The 21870-nt window shown below is 36.9% G+C and overlaps 2 protein-coding genes across 2 annotated transcripts in view; both read left to right on the forward strand.

Annotated features, from left to right (window-relative positions):
* Positions 1-256: 256 nt before the first annotated feature.
* Positions 257-20898, forward strand: ssuh2.1 (ssu-2 homolog, tandem duplicate 1). Its single transcript, XM_048167324.1, has 12 exons — positions 257-1252; positions 10674-10769; positions 12195-12279; positions 12437-12566; positions 12671-12731; positions 12803-12927; positions 15962-16024; positions 16105-16184; positions 16283-16375; positions 16575-16680; positions 20135-20242; positions 20565-20898. Exons 1-12 carry the CDS (start codon positions 1228-1230, stop codon positions 20697-20699), a joined length of 1107 nt encoding a protein of 368 aa, XP_048023281.1. The 5' UTR covers positions 257-1227; the 3' UTR covers positions 20700-20898.
* Positions 20899-21363: 465 nt separating this feature from the next.
* Positions 21364-21870, forward strand: part of si:dkey-49n23.1 (semaphorin-3D) — a 58825-nt gene continuing 58318 nt past the window's right edge. Inside the window, exon 1 of the mRNA XM_048167335.1 lies at positions 21364-21706. The gene's annotated coding sequence lies outside the window, so the exon portion shown is untranslated. The remainder of the gene's footprint in view (positions 21707-21870) is intronic.

A 21870-nucleotide genomic window follows, 5' to 3' on the forward strand; every position in this document is an offset into this window, starting at 1 on the left:
AAGGTAATTGTTACTTTTTATAAGTAATTGTGACTTTTTATCAATATGACTTTTGTTCTCTCAATTGTGAGTTTCATTTTACCTTTTATATATATATATATATATATATATATAAAAGGTAAAATGAAACTCACAATTGAGAGAACAAAAGTCATATTGTAATATATATATAAAGGTAATTGTTACTTTTTATAAGTAATTGTGACTTTTTATCAATATGACTTTTGTTCTCTCAATTGTGAGTTTCATTTTACCTTTATATATATATATATATATATATATATATATATATATATATATATATATATATATATATAGTCACAATTATAAAGGTAATTGTGACTTTTTATCTCACAATATGACTTTTGCATTCTTTGGTGGAAAGCTTCCATTCACTGATCATTTTCATTTCACAGTAATGAAAATTATCCTATCTGGACACTATCTTTTTTTAGCATTAAAAAATAGCCTTCATTTTATTTTTACCTTTGATTTTATGGTCAAATACTATGTTACAGTATATTGTTACTTGTCATATCTACTTTTGCTAAAAATTTCACTTTCAGTTTAATTTGAAACACAGGCTAATGTTAGTTGTTACACAGAGACTATTATGAAAGTGTACCATGTTACAAAAAAAATATTTTACTTACTTTTATTGCTTAGGCCTAGTTATGTTATGCAATAACTTGTATAGGCCTATGTATCGTTTGTATGTGCAGTCTACAAGTCATTGCTAAAGGGATCATTTACCCATAAGGCATTTTAAACTTTATTCAAACGTATGTCGTTCCAGATCCGTTCGACTTTCTTTCTTCCGCAAAACACAAAATGAGATTTGTCTCCATCCACTTGCTTCATTTTTTTTTCTTTTCTTTTTTTTTTTTTTTTACAAGCGAATGTCGACTGACACTTTCATTCTGCTGAACATCGCAATTGTGCCTCACGGAAGTCATACGGGTTTGCAATGACTTGAGCGTGAGTAAATGACAGAACTTTAATTTTGAGTAGACTGTGCCTTTAAGGATTCTGTAAGTTCTGTGAGTTGTAGCAGACGCGCTTCATTTCTCCATTAAACCAGGCTGCCAGAGTGTTATTGTGGGCGTTTCTTCATTCCTGTCCAATTTTCAGAGTTCAAAACTGAACAAAGGATCTCAGTAAATAAATGTAGAGCATTGCTGTAACCAGGATCAATGTAAAACGGACCTCATCAGCATTTTGTGCGTGATGGACGAAAAAGACGAAGATATAGGTGCGTAACGTTAGATGTGTAGGCTATTTGACAGCTAACGGTTTTTTTTCTGTTTTGGTTATCCAAGTTTTACTTAAATATTTATTATAATATGTTTATTGTCTACTCTGAGCTTGCAAGAAACTAAATGGTTCACATCTGTAGCATGTAGCAAAAACGGTAATTTTATTTATTTATTTATTTATTTAAAAAAAAAGTTTTATATATATGCATGCATTTATTCAATACAAATGCATACGACATTTAAACTGATTAAATTAAATGATTAAACAGTAACGACTTGATTTTAGAGACTGTGGTCTAGTAACGCTTTTTCCTCCTGATGCGCGTGTAATCCTTTTTTTTTTTTTACTTGGGACACCATTGCACTAGAATCTATATCGTGTTTGCTTTTGCAGTGTCAAATCAAACGGTTTGCAAAAAGTATTCATTCTGTTTTAGTTTGAACAAAACTATTCCCAAAGTGTCTAAACGCAGTGCTTAACTCATTTTGTTGAACACTTTGATTAATAAGTCACTAACAGTCACGCTGAGGATCATGTTACCTCTTGGACAGATTTCAATTGCATCTTCAACCACATGAACATCTCACTAGATTCTAATGGAAAACATCGCTCACACAGTTTATTAAAATTATACATTAAAACAGACTTAGATGAAAGAACAGGCTTTTGTGTTGATTAAGAATAAAAAAATATATACATTTTCAGTCCAGGATATATAATGAAATATAAATCCAACAGAGAGTAATTATAGCATTATTTACCAATGTGGTATTTACTAGGCCCTACCTTAAAAACACAACTGGATGATTGATGTAACAGTTATGCTATGTGTAAAAAATTTATAAATAAAATAAAAAAAATGCATGAATCTGGTTTATTAGATATCAAGACAGGAGACAGTGTCAATCTCTGTGTTAGTGGTGGGGATTTTTAATGATTTCATTGCAGTTACATTGTTACATCAGTAGATGGCGACAAGTGACTGTGTTTATGAGTGAGTCAGTCAGTAGACTATTCAACCGTTTCACTCAAAAAAGTTGCTTTATTCAGAAACAAACAATACTGTGGTTATCATCACTATGTCAATGCCATTTCAATGAATCACGCATTTGCATGCGGATGACTTTCCCGAAACTTTGCAGTGTGTACGTGGCCATTGGTTCTCTTAGCAGCATGAAAAACAAATTTTTTATACAAATTCTGAATGGATTATATATATATATATATATATATATATATATATATATATATATATATATATATATATATATATATATATATATCAGTGTTGTAGTACTACTCGAGACTCGGACTCGGTCTTGAACTCAGTCTTGAGACTGTAATGGCCTTGGTCTTGTCATGGACTCGTGTGCATTTTGACTCGGAATTGACCCGTACACGAAAGTATTAGGAATCTGACTCATTCCCGAGTCCCATTCAAAATATTTCATGATTATTATTGTATGTTATTATTTCTGTAAATTGATGTTTGGTTGACAGGTCCAATGATTGGTGATTTTCTTGTGCGCAACTGCCAAATTATGAGTAAAAAATGATTGATTGATTGATTGATTGATTGATTGATTGATTGATTGCTTAGCAGGGTTTGAGGCTATCCAGTCTGATAGTTCACCTCACCTCCAGATCAGAGTCGTTCTTTCTTTTGTCACCTCACATTTATCACGTCTGTTCCCCAGAAAGATTAGATACCTCTCGTGTCTAGAACTCCAAACTTTCTGGTCTCAGTCTCTGACTCAACATACTCTGAACTCAGTCTTGACTCGGACTCGAATGAGCTGGTCTCGACTACAACACTGATATATAGCATAGAAAGTGCACAAAGAGCGCTTCCTTTATAATCCTTAAAAAGCTGTCACTCATCTTAGTTCATCATGTGCTTTTAAAATATATTACACTTAAGTATAATATTGAATAACACACTAGAGTTCAAATTATAACCAAGTAGGCTACTTTACATGTGCTTTAGTATGTTAGTCAGAACATCAAAGGCAATGTACTTTAAAGCGCAACACAAAATTATTAAAACAATGATCATGTGCTTTAAAGGTGCCCAAGAATGCTTTTTCACAAGATGTAATATAAGTCTAAGGTGTCCCCTGAATGTGTCTGTGAAGTTTCAGCTCAAAATACCCCATAGATTTTTTTAAATTAATTTTTTTAACTGCCTATTTTGGGGCATCATTAACTATGCACTGATTTTTTCAGTGCGCCGCCCCTTTAATTCGCGTGCTCCATGCCACACGAGCTCTCGATTATATTACAGCACATTTACAAAGTTCACACAGCTAATATAACCCTCAAATGGATCTTTACAAGATGTTCGTCATGCATGCTGTATGCATGCTTCGAATTATGTGAGTAAAGTATTTATTTTGATGTTTATATTTGATTCTCTATGAGTTTGAGGCTGTGCTCCGTGGCTAACGGCTAATGCTACACTCTTGGAGAAATTTATAAAGAATGAAGTTGTGTTTATGAATTATACAGACTGCAAGTGTTTAAAAATGAAAATAGCGACGGTTACGTAACAGTCGGTGTTATGTTGAGATCCGCGTGTTTCCCGGAAGTCTTTTAAACAAATGAGATTTACATAAGAAAGAGAAAGCAATGGAGTTTGAAACTCAATGTATGTCTTTTCCATGTACTGAACTCTTGTTATTCAACTATGCCAAGGTAAATTCAAATTTTGAATCTAGGGCACCTTTAAAATAAAACTTTTAATTTCACATTATTACAAATTTCACTTTTGTACTTAAATGTGTTAACATAGTCATTAAAGTGTACTCTTTAAGTACACTTAAATGGCCTTTTATTTAAACTGCAAGTAGTTTTTTTTTTAATATACTTTTCAGATTTACACTACGAGTGCACTTTCAATACAATTAAGCACACTTCTTTTTCACAAGGGTATCTACGCACTTTGTTCTATATCTGGTTCAAGCCAAGATTAAAGCTTTTTAAATAGTATTTTTCAGCAATAACACTAAAACAGGACCTGTTTACTGATAATTTGCGCATAATACTGCCTTTGTTATCTAGACTTGAACCTTTTTTAAACTTCACCTATGACGCCAAACTCCAAAGTGCTTTCATGAATTGAAAGAGCAATAATGCAGTCTGAGGACAAATTAACAGTCTGAAACTGTTAACTGCAAATGTTATCTTAAAAATAAGCATATCCTGTTTGCTAAATAGATCTCTGCTTCACAAAGTAGCAGCACATGTCTGTCAGTATGAGCACAATTAATCACATACCAGCTTCTTAAAGGCACCACGACCAACTGAATTCAGACTGAAGCAATTGTTTATATGTATTATTTCTGTTATCAGTGCATTTTATTTTTGCATCGATATTATTTGGCTCCAGACTATGTTAGAAAGACTTGTTCTTAGGGGTTTAAGGTTATATTCCTTTTGCAAATACACATCAAGTGCGAGTACACATCAATACCTGGTTTCACAGACAAGGCTTAAGCTAGTCCTATAGGCTTAAATGCATGTTTGAACTGTTTTAACTGAAAGCAACTTGTACTGACATTTCTTAAAATATGTCAGTGCCATTGTTTTTTCTCAAGATGCAAACTAGTAATGTTTTTTTCTAAGGTACATTTCTAAAAGCTACTTAAATACCCTAATTGAACTAAGGCCTAATCCTGGCTTAATTTAGCCCTGTCTGTGAAACCGGGCTATGTTTGCCAATTGGGACAGGGCCATTCTCTTCAGACTGTTGCTCTGTCATGACAGTTAGTCTGGCGTAGTCCTTCAGACTGACCTGACTCCATCGCAGCATTCATTGGCCAAGGACCGTCCAAGAGGACGCCTGACCAACATGTAAAGAAACCAATCACAGTTCATTTTGTTCCATGTCATGTTTAGGGGCGTGAAAATGCAAAGATGTCCCTACAATAACAGGCCGGCGTGCATGTAATAAATTATTTATTTTGCAAGTTTACAGCAACAATTGGAGACGCAAACTTCACATACTTTTGAAAATCCAGGGTTTAGTTGATCCTGGTAAGCGTTCATTATCAAAGTTGTAAACACGATTGCTTTCTTATTCCATGAGGGGGTTTGGCTTCATTGCAGGTTTGTTTCCAGGTGGACCGTTAAAGAACGTGACACACTCGTCTCCCAGACGTTCAGCTGTTGTTTTAATGCTGAGAATGCAACATGAAGCAATGCAGGGGTTTTCACACTTTTTTCACACTTAAGGCCTGTACACACCGGGACGAATATTGCGCACGATTATCGCTGACGTTTAACGCCTCGTGACTATACAAAGGGCGCCAATGTGAATGTGCACACTGACGCAGAAAACGCGAGGCGTAAAAGCGTCATTTTTTAAAAAACGCCTCGGGTTCGTTTTTTTGGTTTGACACGCCGTGTTAAAAACCGGCAGACCAATGAGAGTGGCGCTTTTGTTCACGTGCCTGGAGCTGCTGAAGTTACAGTAAAACACGACTTAGTTGGTGGCGCTCAAGCACAAAAAACGGTCTTGCCGAGCAAGACGACTTTCTCTTCATTGTCTTGATACCAAGACGACGAAGAGAAAGTAAGTAGACAAGGAAGACCCCTACAAACCATCCCTGCGTCTCAAACAGCTCCCTAGCTTATCAGTATAATCAGTATATCATGTAAATGAATGTGGCCAGACTCCCTGATCAGTGCCCTGACTACTGAACTTGGGAGCTGATTGAGACGCACGCTATGGATGCTCTGCCAGTTCTTGGCTACACCAATAGATGTGTATTATTTCTGTATTTTTACTGTTTGTTTTTTTTCTTTTACATTCAAGAAATATAGTTGAGAATGTCTATTTCATAAATATGTTTATTTGCACTACCGTTCACTTGCATTTACTGTCATTGTGACTTATTTGCACTACCGTTTCTGACTACCATCTCTCATATGTCACATTAACTTTTTATTAATATCATAAATATGTTTATTTGCACTACTGTTAAGCACAAGCGCCACATACTGTCAGCGAGTGAATTTGCACGTTCACTCTGCGCATCTCCAGTGAAAATCGCTTGGGTATGAACACAAAAAAACATCTCGAAAAACACTGGCGATAAACGCGTGCGATATTCGTCCTCGTGTGTACATGCCTTTAAGCTGCGTTTACACTGCCATCGTCTTTTTTGCTGCATGCCACCAGTGGCTGGTGGTTAGGTTGCTACTGTCAAGTCAAGTCAAGTCAAGTCACCTTTATTTATATAGCGCTTTTTACAATGCAGATTGTGTCAAAGCAGCTTTACATTGATACTACTTTACTACTGGTTGCCTAGTAACATTTATGAATGACACTGGCCCTGTCCCAAATGGCACCCTAAACACTCGCTGTCTTCCTACGAGTCAGCACTTTCGTGACATAACACCGCTATGCCTGTCGGGAAGAAGTCTGGAATAAATGGAATCAATAATGCTTAAATTAAATAATGCTTAAAAGCTTAAAAATGCTTAATATCAAAGATGAACGAGACACAAGGCACACTCTTTGCCATGGCAGCTATTTATCTGCGGCAAAGTGCTCATCTATCTGTGTTCACGAAACCATAAAGTTAAACATTTGTCAACTTTGTTGTATCGCTGGACACCTCCACATCCAGCTCGCAATGGTCGCAGCCATCAGCTGTCATAATGATATATACCGTATATATATATATATATATATATATATATATATATATATATATATATATATATACACACACACACACACATCCAGAAAGTATTCACAGCGCTTCACTTTTTCCACATTTTGTTGTTATAGCCTTATTCCACCATCGTGCACAACCACTTTCAGATCTCTCCAGAGATGTTCAATCGAGTTCAAGTCTGGGCTTGGCTGGGCCACTAAAGGACATTCACAGAGTTGTCCCGTAGCCACTCCTTTGTTATCTTGGCTGTGTGCTTAAAGTCGTTGTCCTGTTGGAAAATGAACCGTTGCCGCAGTCTGAGGTCCAGAGCGCTCTGGAGCAGGTTTTCATCAAGGATGTCTCTGTACATTGCTGCATTCATCTTTCCCTTGATCCTGACAAGTCTTCCAGTTCCTGCCACTGAAAAACATCCCCACAGCATGATGCTGCCAACACCATGCTTCACTCTAGGGATGGTATTGGCCAGGTGATGAGCGGTGCCTGGTTTCCCCCAGACATGATGCTTGCTATTCAAGTCAAAGTGTTCAATCTTTGTTTCATCAGACCAGAGAATTTTGTTTCTCATGATCTGAGAATCCTCCAGGTGGGCTGTCATGTGCCTTTTACTGAGGAGTGGCACCTCCCTGACTATGGCCCTTCTCCCCCGATCGCTCAGTTTGGCCAGGTGGCCCGCTCTAGGAAGAGTCCTGGTGGTTCCAAATTTCTTCCATTTACGGATGACGGAGGCCTTTGTGCTCATTGGAACCTTCAATGCTGCAGAAATTTTCCTGTACCCTTCCCCAGATCTGTGCCTTGATACAATCTTGTCTCGGAGGTCTACAGACAATTCCTTGGAATTGAGTAGACCAAATTCCTTTACTTGTGTACGTGTGATTTTTTATTTTTATTTTTTATTTTTATTCTTAATAAATTTGCAAAGGTTTCAAAGAAACTTCTTTCACGTTGTCATTATGGGGTATTGTTTGTAGCATTTTGAGGAAAATAATCTCAAAATAATTTAATCCAAATGTGGAAAAGGTGAAGCACTGTGAATACTTTCCGGATACACTGTATATACAGTTGAGCTCAAAAGTTTACACATCCCTTGCAAAATCTGCAAAAATGTTAATAATTTTAACAAAATAAGAAGGATCATGAAAATTGCATGTTATTTTTTATTTAGTTTTTTTTTTATTTGTCCTTAATAAACTATTTCACATAATAGATGTTTACATAAAGTCAACAAGAGAAAAAAATTGCAAAATTTATAAAAATTACCCCATTCAAAAGTTTACATACCCTTGATTCTTAATACTGTGTGTGGTTACCTGGATGATCCATGACTGTTTTTTTTTTTTTTTTTTTGTGATGGTTGTTCACGAGTCCCTTGTTTGTTCTGAGCAGTTAAACTGAGCTCTGTTCTTCAGAAAAACCCTTCAGGTCCTGCAGATTCTTCAGTTTTCGTGATGTAAAAAATGAAAGATAAATCATATCAGAACTTTTGCAAGTTTAATCTAAAAATTACAACGTATGCAATGCCACTGTAAAACAAAGTGACATATTTCAGAGAAGAAAATAAAAAAACTTGGAATAACTAACTGCATAAGTGCACACCCCTAAACTAATACTTAGTTGAAGCACCATTTGATTTTATTACAGCAGTCTGTTTGGATAGGAGTCTATTAGCTTGGTACATCTCGTCTTGGGAATATTTTCCCACTCTTCTTTGCAAAAACGTTCCAGATCTGTTAAATTACATGGGCATCTCCTGTGGTATATGTTTTGCAAAGTTTAGCCCAGCTCAGATGTTTTTTTTTTTAAAATGCATGCATCTTGTCACCCTGCCCGATAGCCCAGACAGATGGAGAAATACAAGATATTTGTTGCATGTAGGGAATAAGTACTTGCCTGAAAGAGTGGCAACTCTTTTTATGTTGCTGTAGGCCTCTTAACAGCCACCATGACCAGTTTTCTCTGTCTTCTCATCAGTTTTGAAGGGACGCACTGTGTTACTTTATCCACTTGTTGATGACTGTCTTCACTGTGGTCCATGGTATATCTAATGGTATATGAGATCCCATAGATACTTCATTAGCTCTTTGTGCCCCATGGCTCTTGTAGTAGCATGCAAACAAGAAGATGCCAGAAAAATCTAGACTTTTTTTTATCCATTATATATATATATATTAATTATATATATTCAAGTGAAAAATACATTTTGTAAAAAAAAAAAAAAAAAAAAAAATCATCCTAAATGAAAATGGACTTGTGACCTGTAACGCTGCCTGAATCATAATCATGCTGGAGTTTGGGTTCCCTGCTGCTGTCCTCTTTGGCTTGCTTAGTTGGGGACACTTGATATTCAACAAAGTTTTTGATCTGCCTGCATTGACACCATTGTATGCGAACTGAACTGAGCTGGACAATGACATCACTGTTTTCTCCAGTGCTGATATATAGATAAATTACCTAAATTAATAACTATTGATTTTTACAACGGAATGAATCAATACTGAATTTATTTAAGCTGGACAATGACACCATTTTCTTTAAGAGCTGCTGTGCAGCCAAAATTATTTGCCATTTATCACTGTAAAGCTGCTTTGACACAATCTGCATTGTAAAACGCGTTATATAAATAAAGGTGACTTGACTTGACATGAAACCTCTAACACTAAGCACCTTAGAAATATGCTATATTAACCGTCACTAATCATTCTTCTTTGAACAATATCATTGTTTTTTTTCATAGTTATAAAATTTTTATGTATGTGCTTTGAAATTAGTGTTTAAATCATATCACAGACAACCTGCTCCTCCCATCATTCACTGCTATATTTTGAGGGCATTGTTTCTCTGGTATACAGGCCTCATTTCGCCCATTCTTCATGCTAAATCTGAAGCACAATCTCTGTTGAAGGAAACCCACTCCAGCTGATATTTATATCCACTTGTTAGTGGCATTGTTCACTAACGTAACAAGATGTTTGTGTGAAGTATATATAACTCAATGCACTGATGCATTCAGACAAGCACTGTTGAGGAAAAGAACCCTAATGACTTAATGAACAGGTGCCAACTACTGATTGCTAAGAAATGTGTTTATATTCTGTTGCCTAGCAATGCAGCAGAATATAACATGTAGGCCTATGTTTCATGAAAACAAAACATGACAAAAAAAAAAAAAACAGAAAGAGAAAAATGGAAAATAGAGAAAGGAAAAGGAAGGACAAGTTAAACCACTATTGTGAATACCAATAGAATGTCCCAGGCCCGGTTTCACAGACAGGGCTTAGACTAAGCCAGGATTAGGTCTTAGTTCAGTTAGGATATTTAAGTAGCTTTTATAAACATCCACTAAAAAAAAGAAAACATTACTGGTGTGCATCTTGAGACAAAACAATGGCACTGACATATTTAGATACATTAAGATATGTCAGTGCAAGTTTCTTTCAGTTCAAACATGCACTCTAGCCTAGGACTAGCTTAAGCCTTGTCTGTGAAACCAGGGGATCGTCATTTAAGTTTAGGTTGGGGTATTTTTTTTCTTGTAAATATTCCAGGATCCTTGATGATGCTCCAGGATCAACAAGAATGATGATCAACGGACTTCATGGAAAATTCGGTCACTGATTTAAGGCGGTGACTGTTTGATAGGAAAGTTGTTCCAGGGCTAACAAAGGATGTTGATACAGGAACATGTTGCTCTTGGATAAATCAGAAACATGATAATGTCTCTCTGTCTTGCTGTAGACACCTTTGACCCCAGCCTTCCTGAGGAGGGTCCATCTGCGCCGCCCCCAGGCTGGCTGGACAGTGTAACAGGCTACGAAGAACACAAAGGCGGAGGTGAAAGAGCTTCATGTGTATCACTCATACATTAGAGATAGACTGATAACAACAGTCCAATAACAGCCCAAAACAAAGGTGAAAATAAATACATATAAATACAATACATATAAAGCCATTAATAAAAATAACAGTTATTATTATTAAGGTATTATTTTATAATAATACACTATTATATACACTAAAGCACATTAATAATAATAATTCAATGCATTTTTATTATTATAGTAATTAAGATATTATTATAATATAATAACATTTCATTATTGTTATTATTATTATTATTATACACTAATATATACACTAGGCATTATAATTATTATTACTAATATAATAATAATAGCTTGATAATCTTAATAGTGATAATAATTTTTATTTTATTATTAATATTAGTAGTATTAGTATTAGTATTTACGGAAGAGGATTAAGGCCAAGCAATAATAAAAAAAAAAATAAAACCATCTCGAGAATAAAGTTGTTAAATTATGAGAAAAAATGTCAGAATAAAATGTTGAGAATAAACTCATTAAATTACGAGAAAAAACTTGTGAAATTTCAAGAAAAAAGTCGAGATAAAATGTTGAGAATAAACTCGTTAAATTAGGAGAAAAAACTCGTTAAATTTCGAGAAAAAAGTCGAGATAAAATGTTGAGAATAAAGTCATTAAATTACGAGAAAAAAGTCGTTAAATTACGAGAACAAAATCGTTAAATTATGAGAAAAATGTCGTTAAATTTCGAGAAAAAAGTCTAGATAAAATGTTGAGAATAAAGTCATTAAATTATGAGAATAAACTCATTAAATTACGAGAAAAAAGTTATTAATTTAACGAATTTTTTCTTGTAATTTAACGAGTTTATTCTCAACATTTTATCTCGACTTTTTTCTCGAAATTTAACGAGTTTTTTCTCGAAATTTAACAACTTTAATCTCGAGATGTTTTTTTTTTTTATTATTGCTTGGCCCTAATCCTCTTCCGTAAGTATTACTATCAAGACACTATAATAATAATTAATAATAATAATACACTATTATATACACTAAAGCACCATAACAATATTTTATTATTAAGACGCTATTATTATGATAATACACTATTATACCTTATCCATATAATAACAGCAACTATAATAATAATAATAATAAAAATATAATGAACATTTTGTTTTATTGTTGTATTATAATGAATATTGTGTTACTGTGTGAAAATGCTTAAGTAATTAAAAATTGCTTTTGCATATCGGATGCTTTAAAAATGGCTTTATTGGTATTGGTCATACAAACATAATATTGGTCGATCTTTAACATCTTGTAAAAACATATAAATACTGCATGTCGCATATAACCTAATATCAATTATGATGTCTTGAATGCTTAAGTTCATCTTTCATATTCATCTTTTATTTTTGTGTGCTTGATTGTAGACTGTACAGATCAAATCTGTCCTCCTCCACCAGACTTTGTCCCTAAGCCTGAAAATGACAAGAACGCCTCAGTTCCAAATGTCATGTAGGTACAATTTGTCTTTTCAATGTGCAATGTCATTTTTTTGTAGGATGTTATGAATACAAAAACATGTACATACAAAATTTGCCATACCATTATTATTTTCTTTACTGCACATTGCATATAGATCTATGTTTTTATTTATTTATTTTACTGACAGGGTCCCCACCGTCTCAGAGGATGTAGCAAGAGACGCTCTACTCCAGTTTGTGGGTAAAAAATGGACATACAGCAGCAAACCTGCCAAAAACCTGATGTTCAAAGAGCTGAAGCCTTTTACAGTTTACCGTGTAAATCTCTCCGCAATATTATCCATCTTGATCTGGAATGAATCCTATATTATTATTACATATAATAGTTATATGGTTGTGCCATTTGTCCCTTGTCTTTTCAGTACCGCTTGGAAACATTTACAGAGTCCAGATCAAGTACATGGGAATCGGAGCCGCACACAGGTGCCTGATGACACCAATACAATTAAAGAAATCATAAAAATGTCCGTATCAAATTAATAGATTTTTCTCAGGTCAGTGTGTGGATGGGCCCCAGAATGGAGTGAGTCCTCCACCATGGCACGTCCAGGTGTCTTACCCACCCAAATTCACTGACGCCGTTCAGAAAGTCAGGGTCCCACACTCTTCATTCATAAAGGTATGCCTTTAAAGTGCCCCTATTATGCTTTTTCAGATATTACCTTTCATGACATGTGTAATATAGTTGTTTCTGAATGTAAAAGGACTGCAAGGTTTCAAAGAATGAATTGAAAAAAAATGAATTGAAATGAAAAAAATCATTGTCTTCCAAAAGAAAGAACCAAATTCTGAACTGCCAGTAATTCCAGTCTCACTTCCTGCTCAAACCTACCTAAGTTTGTAATATATTTGCATAATGCCAGCCTATGGTCTTCATTGGCTGCCTACAAACAACGTTTACTTTGACCCTCAAACACTGTAGTTGTATTTGAGGCCTGGAAGAGTTTGTTTTGTTAACGACATGTCGAGAAGACGTTGCTTTCTGTGCTGCGAAAGCAAATACACTTTGCATGCTCTTCTAAAGGGGCGAGGACACCATTGTTACTATTTGTATCAGAAGTCTCCGGAGCTGAAATTCAGATATGGTAGCGAGCGTTTAGTTTCCGACACACATTGTAAATGGCAGACCAATCACAACCGTCTGTCCATCTGACCAATCAGAGCAGAGTAGACCAGTCACAACAGACGGCTATCTGACCAATCAGAGCAGAGTAGACCAATCACAACAGATTGCTATCTGACCAATCAGAGCAGAGTAGACCAATCACAACAGATGGCTATCTGACCAATCAGAGCAGAGTAGACCAATCACAACAGATGGCTATCTGACCAATCAGAGCAGAGGAGACCAATCACAACAGATGGCTATCTGACCAATCAGAGCAGAGTAGACCAATCACAACAGACGGCTATCTGACCAATCAGAGCAGAGGAGACCAATCACAACAGATGGCTATCTGACCAATCAGAGCAGAGTAGACCAATCACAACAGACGGCTATCTGATCAATCAAGGCAGAGTAGACCAATCACAACAGACGGCTATCTGATCAATCAGAGCAGAGTAGACCAATCACAACAGACGGCTATCTGACCAATCAAGGCAGAGTAGACCAATCACAACAGACGGCTATCTGATCAATCAGAGCAGAGTAGACCAATCACAACAGACGGCTATCTGACCAATCAAGGCAGAGTAGACCAATCACAACAGACGGCTATCTGATCAATCAAGACAGAGTAGACCAATCACAACAGACGGCTATCTGATCAATCAGAGCAGAGTAGACCAATCACAACAGACGGCTATCTGACCAATCAAGGCAGAGTAGACCAATCACAACAGACGGCTATCTGATCAATCAAGGCAGAGTAGACCAATCACAACAGACGGCTATCTGATCAATCAGAGCAGAGTAGACCAATCACAACAGACGGCTATCTGATCAATCAGAGCAGAGTAGACCAATCACAACAGACGGCTATCTGACCAATCAGAGCAGAGGAGACCAATCACTACAGACGGCTATCTGACCAATCAGAGCAGAGGAGACCAATCGCAACAGACGGCTATCTGACCAATCAGAGCACAGGAGACCAATCGCAACAGACGGCTATCTGACCAATCAGAGCAGAGTAGACCAATCACAACAGACGGCTATCTGACCAATCAGAGCACAGGAGACCAATCGCAACAGATGGCTATCTGACCAATCAGAGCAGAGGAGACCAATCACAACAGACGGCTATCTGACCAATCAGAGCAGAGGAGACCAATCACAACAGACGGCTATCTGACCAATCAGAGCAGAGGAGACCAATCACTACAGACGGCTATCTGACCAATCAGAGCAGAGGAGACCAATCGCAACAGACGGCTATCTGACCAATCAGAGCACAGGAGACCAATCGCAACAGATGGCTATCTGACCAATCAGAGCAGAGGAGACCAATCACAACAGACGGCTATCTGACCAATCAAGGCAGAGTAGACCAATCACAACAGACGGCTATCTGATCAATCAGAGCAGAGTAGACCAATCACAACAGACGGCTATCTGATCAATCAGAGCAGAGTAGACCAATCACAACAGATGGCTATCTGATCAATCAGAGCAGAGTAGACCAATCACAACAGACGGCTATCTGACCAATCAGAGCAGAGGAGACCAATCACTACAGACGGCTATCTGACCAATCAGAGCAGAGGAGACCAATCACAACAGATGGCTATCTGACCAATCAGAGCACAGGAGACCAATCGCAACAGATGGCTATCTGACCAATCAGAGCAGAGGAGACCAATCACAACAGACGGCTATCTGACCAATCAGAGCAGAGTAGACCAATCACAACAGACGGCTATCTGACCAATCAGAGCAGAGGAGACCAATCACTACAGACGGCTATCTGACCAATCAGAGCAGAGGAGACCAATCACAACAGATGGCTATCTGACCAATCAGAGCACAGGAGACCAATCGCAACAGATGGCTATCTGACCAATCAGAGCAGAGGAGACCAATCACAACAGACGGCTATCTGACCAATCAGAGCAGAGTAGACCAATCACAACAGACGGCTATCTGACCAATCAGAGCAGAGGAGACCAATCACTACAGACGGCTATCTGACCAATCAGAGCAGAGGAGACCAATCACAACAGATGGCTATCTGACCAATCAGAGCACAGGAGACCAATCGCAACAGATGGCTATCTGACCAATCAGAGCAGAGGAGACCAATCACAACAGACGGCTATCTGACCAATCAGAGCAGAGTAGACCAATCACAACAGACTGGGCTGTCTGACCAATCAGAGCAGTCTCTCGGAAAGGAGGGTTTTAGACCGGATCCTGCATCAAACTGTTTCAGGCACTGTGAGAAAAGAGGTGATGCTGCACTGTATTATTAGAATTTTTTTTTGACCTTGGATGCATGTAAAGCTGTTGTAGGAGACCTTCAAAACATAATTAGGAATCTTTAAAATAAACAATCTATATTCATATAAATGTTGTAATTTACCATCAAAACCAGCTCAAAACAAAGAGTATTTTACCTAATGTGCATCCTGCTCTAAATTTATCACCATAAGTCAGACTTTTATTCATGTTTTGATGCCTGTTGGATTACATTAGTGTACTGTCATTGCAGCCTTGCCACCGCTGTCATGGTAACGGCAAAGTCAGGTGTACACACTGCCACGGACGAGGACTGGTATGTAGATGTTTAATTATCATGATCATATATCTGCCAATGTTTTATTCTACTGACTGTTTCCTCCAAAACAAATTCAGACTCGCTGTATGTTCTGTCACGGCTCTGGTCACAGTCGCAACCGACGGTGCACGACCTGCCATGGAAGGGGAAGAAAAAGGTTGTTTGAGGGATAAACTGATAGATAATCATACTCTAATGTGTTTTATGTGTGTCATGTAAAAATAATAAAAAAAATATCTCAATCCCTTCTTTCAGGTGTGTGTCTTGTCATGGAAAGGGTTACAAAGGCTGTCTCACATGTAACGGCCACAGAAACCTTGTGCATTTCATACAGCTTACCATTACATGGTAAATGTGTTTGTGTGTTTTGAAAGTTTGAAGTAAGCTACAGTATATGTGAAATGTTACACAGTCTGTGGTAGATGGATCAGACTGTTACTAGTTTTTATGATCTCAGTTCCTGTTTTAGTTCCTGTTTTGGTTACACAAGAATCTGGCCTGTTCATCTTTGTGTTTTAACTGTGTATAATATCACACTGTTTTACAGGAAGAACCAGGTGTTTGAGTTTATACCTGACCGGGTGCCTGAATTCCCACTGAAGAAGTTTGAGAAGGTGTCTGGGGAAGCGTTCTTTGTAGATGAAAACCTCCTGGTATACATTGATTCATTAATTCATTGATGATTGATTCATTAATTCTGATGCAGATATTTATTCAGATGTTTACTCAGATGTAGTTAACCCCCATGTTCTTAGACATGAAGGCTCGAAATATGTTACATTATCAAGTTCATTACGTTCTGTAATGTTTTGAGACTTTCCAATACGCTTTGACCGTCATCCGTGAGAACATTACAACATGAATAAATTCAATGAATTCTCACATGATAAGAATATCTGACTGGAGTATATAGTTTTCGAACGTTTTTGTCTGGAATCAAATTGTCTTCTTCAGAGTTGCCAGCTCTCACGCATTTGGCTCTGTCTCACCCTCACGCTACCCAAGTAAATCTCACACCAAATGAGCTGCACAGACCGTTTGGCGTATGACATCATGAAAGCCGTGCTTTTAAATCGGATACTTGTTATAAAATTAAAATTACGATTCCTCTTATCGATTCCTTTGTTTGCATTTTAATATGATTCAGGCACAAGAAGATTCACATGCTGTTTTCTGAGCTGTGCACAGAAAGCCGACTCTCTTATACTAAATAAGATACTGAACTAAGTTCTCTTCTGCATCTTTTTGCACTTTAAAGGACAAATACACACAAAAATATATGTAAAAATATTATCGTAAACACAATCGGTTATGTCTTAAAGGGGCTCTATGTGAGAATGACAGCTAGTGGTTGAAATGGGTACTGCAGTTCAAATTCAAAATATTGTTCGTCCTGCCCCTCCTCCTCAGACTCGACGCTCTCGCGGGTTGCCAGTTTGAGGACGCGACGGGAGCGACTTTGGAAGGCGAGGTGACTTACACACTGTAAGATAATTAGTTGATTTATTGATTTATGACGAGTTGATATCGTGATATCAATAGATAGATAGATAGATGCTGAAACACGCGATCTCCAAACAATCGATCACAGCTTGCTAACATTTTAGGACAGGTCGATGGTATATAAATCATGCCCGAATATTAGCGTTTGTCAATCAAGCCAAACTGTCTATTCAGAAACCCGAGAAATTGGACACTTTAAGGTAAGGAGGCTGATCTCTCTGGTTGACGCACGAGCTGGCTTTACTGAAGTTTTCGTGAGGATTTATAGTTTATGGACTGTTTTCATTTAGGTAATTACATCTAGAAAGGTAAATGCATTAATGGCATCTAAAAAAGAGATATCTGAAAGCGAACGAAAGTTATTGCTTCGACCGGCGACACAGTGGGGAGGACGCAAGAGAGGAGACCTGCGCGTTTAATTGGTATGTGTATACTGTAATACTGCATTTACAATGCTTATCAGTGCTGTGCACTTTGATCGCGAAAGTGAAAGTGCCCTTTGCGGTCGCATCGCGGTTCCCCCGCGTTCCCATTTCTCCCGATGTGAACCGTGAGCTCCAGTCCATTACAATTTAGAGCAGTTAAGGCCCAGGTATACTTCATTTCCCGTGTTCCGCTCAAGCGCGCGAGCCTTTCAAAGAACTCCTTTGCCCATGAGAACAGAAAGACGCGTTCTGCGCATGTACACATGCACCGTCCGTGGTCATAACAATACCCCCATCCCCCCACCCCCGGACACAGTTTGGTCCCCCCCACTTTGAAAATGTCGCCTGCGCCCCTGAGCAATGGTTTTCAAAGAAACGAGTATGTGAACTGAGCATGTTTAATAAATATCTGCAAACATATTATGGTAATTTTTATGCTTTAATACAGTCAAAAACTTACATAGAGCCCCTTTAAGTAAACGTAAAAAGTTGACAAAGAAAAGGCATGACAGTATATTGGATCCGTGCAGCTCTTAAAGTGACAGCAGCCTAAAATTCCTGCTGCCGTCTTTATAGTAACGTTAATAAAACAACAAAAGACAAAGAGAGAATTCACTCGCTGTTCATAACTGAGTAACTTTTGTAACTATATTTGTAATGTATATTTTATTTATAAAGTGCAGTGTTATTTTGCATTTGATTACAGTTTCTGTATGAAAACACTCTAGACTCCTTAGCAACCACATAGCAACACCCTAGCAACTACATAGCAACATGCAAAACAACATTCCTAAAAAATCTTAAAACACTGTTTATCTCAGTCGTATCTTTGTTCAGTTGTATTTATTTGTGTGATTGCTAATTTGTAGATTTGTTCTTTTTTTAATTACTGAGTGTTTACTTTTCTTTAATAATGTTTGAAGTATATATTAGTTAGGCTAGTTGTTTTTGCTATGGTATTTTTAAACCCTAGGCAAAAGTTCCTTGTGTAAGTGTTCTTTAGCCTGTTGATTTTTGTTCATGGTATTCAGCTACAATGAAATGTTTTGCAATAAGACTTGTATATAATAAATGCAGTAATAAATGTGAATGTCTATTTTTAAAAATAATTTAGGAATTAGGGATTAAGATTAATTAAGAATCAGAATTGATATGCAGAATCGGAATAGTTAAAATTCAAACGATACCCATCCATAATTTTAATTAAACCAATGAAAACTTGCAACCTCTTGATTGGACCAGTCTGCACCAACCACATTTTCCCCACACCATGCTGAAAGGTCACTGTAAGCTCCTGACCTCCACTTGCATGACGATCACAGAAGATGTTTAGGTGGCATTGTGAAACAGTATTTGTGCATACAAAGCAGATTTACATGTCTAAGATAACTATTGTTAATTTGAGTTGTTAATTTTAACCTTTAATAATAGTAACAGCTGACATGGCTTCCTCTATGTTTACAGAATTAGTTGAGAGATTTTTTTCTTGAGAAAATATTTATCTACATTAATCAATATTGAATCAAGATCAGAATCGTATCGCAAGCTTATGAGCTGAAATCATGAAATTTGTGTCAAGCAATAATAATAACAGTAGGCTACCGGTTACTGTACCATGTAAACATTGTATCATGTTGTAAAATTCTGTTTAGTTACCAAATGTTTTGAAAATCACAATTGTGTTGCGGTTTTTTTTTTTTTCTCTCCTTGTTTTTTACAACACCCACCCCAAAAGTTGGCAACCCTACTTTTTTACCTCTTGTTGCTGTGGTAAAACCAAGGGTTAAATCTTTAGTAAAACCGTATGCTACCGCTAATGCCCGTGACAGCGCCCCTTTAGGCGATGTTGGGATTGCAACGCAAATGCGTCGAAACGAAGCACGTGCAGTCAAGTTTGCGCCGCCAGACGTGTTTGTGCTTACATATTTCCAAGTGCCTTTTATCAGGTCAGAGGATCTTATTAAAATAATTTTCAGGCAAAATAAGATATAAAATAATTTCGAAATTAGGCTATTGGAATGGGCTATGTATGGTATTGAGATGAGGGATAAAATAGTAATAGAATGTTCAAAAATGCGCTTAATACATCTTGTCTAATCAGCGTTTCCGGAATAGCCTATATATCATACACTATGTGCCCAGATGTGTATAGGACATAATGCGCAATGCATGTTTGCAGGTTTATCCGATAGAGGGCTTCCCTGACCAGGATATCTGCGATGCCTCAAAAACAGCGATTCAGAATCACCTGCTAAAATATTCTGCTGTGAGCCGCATCCTGCAGCAGGTGAGCAGAAACAAATATGAGTTGGCCTGCATATGACAATATGTTATTAACAATGAACATAATGATAAGGAGATATTCAATTAGGCATATTCAAATAAAATAAATACAATCTGACTTGTGAATTGCATTTGCAATGGTTAAGAGGATGCAACAACAAATCTGACCTCTAGGTGGAAGCACTGCCTTGAACAACTCAAAAGTCTAAAATGTATGTGTAGGTCTATAAAATTGAGTTTAACCCTTAATTGTTTTCCATATTTAGATGTGAATCGTATCTTTTGTAATATTCTTTGTACAGTAACATTCTCTCATTCTCTTACAGCGTCAAACGATCGAGCTGGTTCCTCTCACTCATGTATATTACGCCTACAGTGGGAAAGACTATGATTACTTTGTTTTTGGGAGAGAAAACAAGGTTCACACTTCAAAATACCCCACTTCCTGCAGCATTTTGTAGTAACTCTATTTTGTCCAAAATCATCTTATAATAATTCATACATTTTTATAACTTCTAAATTACACATTATACAGTATATAAACTATTTATATTTTAATATTGATTAACTGAACATTACTAAATGCTTAGTGGCCAAATAAAGGCCCTCTTCATTCTCTCATATATGCAAATAACAGCATGTTTTTTTTTTTTTTTTTTTTTTTTTTACTTACTTACTGTTTATATATATATGACATTAAATTATTTTTGATTACAATTATTGTGACTTCATTTTTTTGCCATAAATAGTGCAGGGGTTTTGCTAGCTACATTTTTAGATTTTCTTTTAAAATATGATATTTTGAAATAGTGATATTTTATGATATAATTTGAAAGGGCTTATAAATGTCTTTATTTCTCAGGGTATGTACATTTTAAAAGTCAGTTTCTGTATACGGATTTTGGTAACGGAAAAAAATAGGATAGCCATTTCCCTGGAAAAATAATACAGTTCCATTTGCACGTTCATCCTAACTCATACTGTGTGGGGTAAGTTGTCACAATGGAAACCTCTGTTAGAGAAAACACATTTGTGTAATGGAGCTTTTTAACTTAAATTATATAGACAGGCTTCTGAGATATAACTAGCACCGGTCCTTCTATATTGTCACGGGCTTTTCGTAGGACACCTAATGTTCCCGTCAAACGGAGAGCAGACTCTCTACTGTTCTTCTGAAGTTGTACTGACCTGTTGTTGACGGATAAACAATACACCTGCACTATAACACTCACAGAGTGCGTCATTAGCACACTGGACGGATATGACAGAAGTAAGCGGGATTTGGAGGGGATCGCGTGCAGCTGGAGGAGTGGCTCTCTGCGCTCCAGGCGCGCGCTGCTCGTTTGTTTATATTGAAGGAGGTGCGACAGCACGAGCGACTCACTGCGCATCTTCACACGACTCACATCACTGACATTACATCAGAAAGTGGAATAAAAGCGTCAAGAACGAGGGGAAATAACACTCGGTAGGTCTTAAATATTGTTTTTGGGTATTCCGTCTACTTTAAATTACCATGGTGCAGAATAGTGATGGTGTAAGATGATAATACTTTGATATATTACCAATTCATATGCTATATTATTTACATAATTCTAAAGAGTTCTTCAAATAATAGGACCGTGTTTAATT

The sequence above is a fragment of the Megalobrama amblycephala genome, linkage group LG2 (genome assembly GCF_018812025.1).
Source record: "Megalobrama amblycephala isolate DHTTF-2021 linkage group LG2, ASM1881202v1, whole genome shotgun sequence".
In the NCBI taxonomy this organism is placed as follows: Eukaryota; Metazoa; Chordata; class Actinopteri; order Cypriniformes; family Xenocyprididae; genus Megalobrama; species Megalobrama amblycephala.

Coding starts and splice junctions, on each gene's coding strand:
- ssuh2.1 (XM_048167324.1), top strand. CDS start 1,228: ATGGACGAAAAAGACGAAGATATAG. Junction 12,280..12,436: donor GCCTCAGTTCCAAATGTCAT/GTAGGTACAATT, acceptor TTTTACTGACAG/GGTCCCCACCGTCTCAGAGG. Junction 12,567..12,670: donor AGCCTTTTACAGTTTACCGT/GTAAATCTCTCC, acceptor TTGTCTTTTCAG/TACCGCTTGGAAACATTTAC.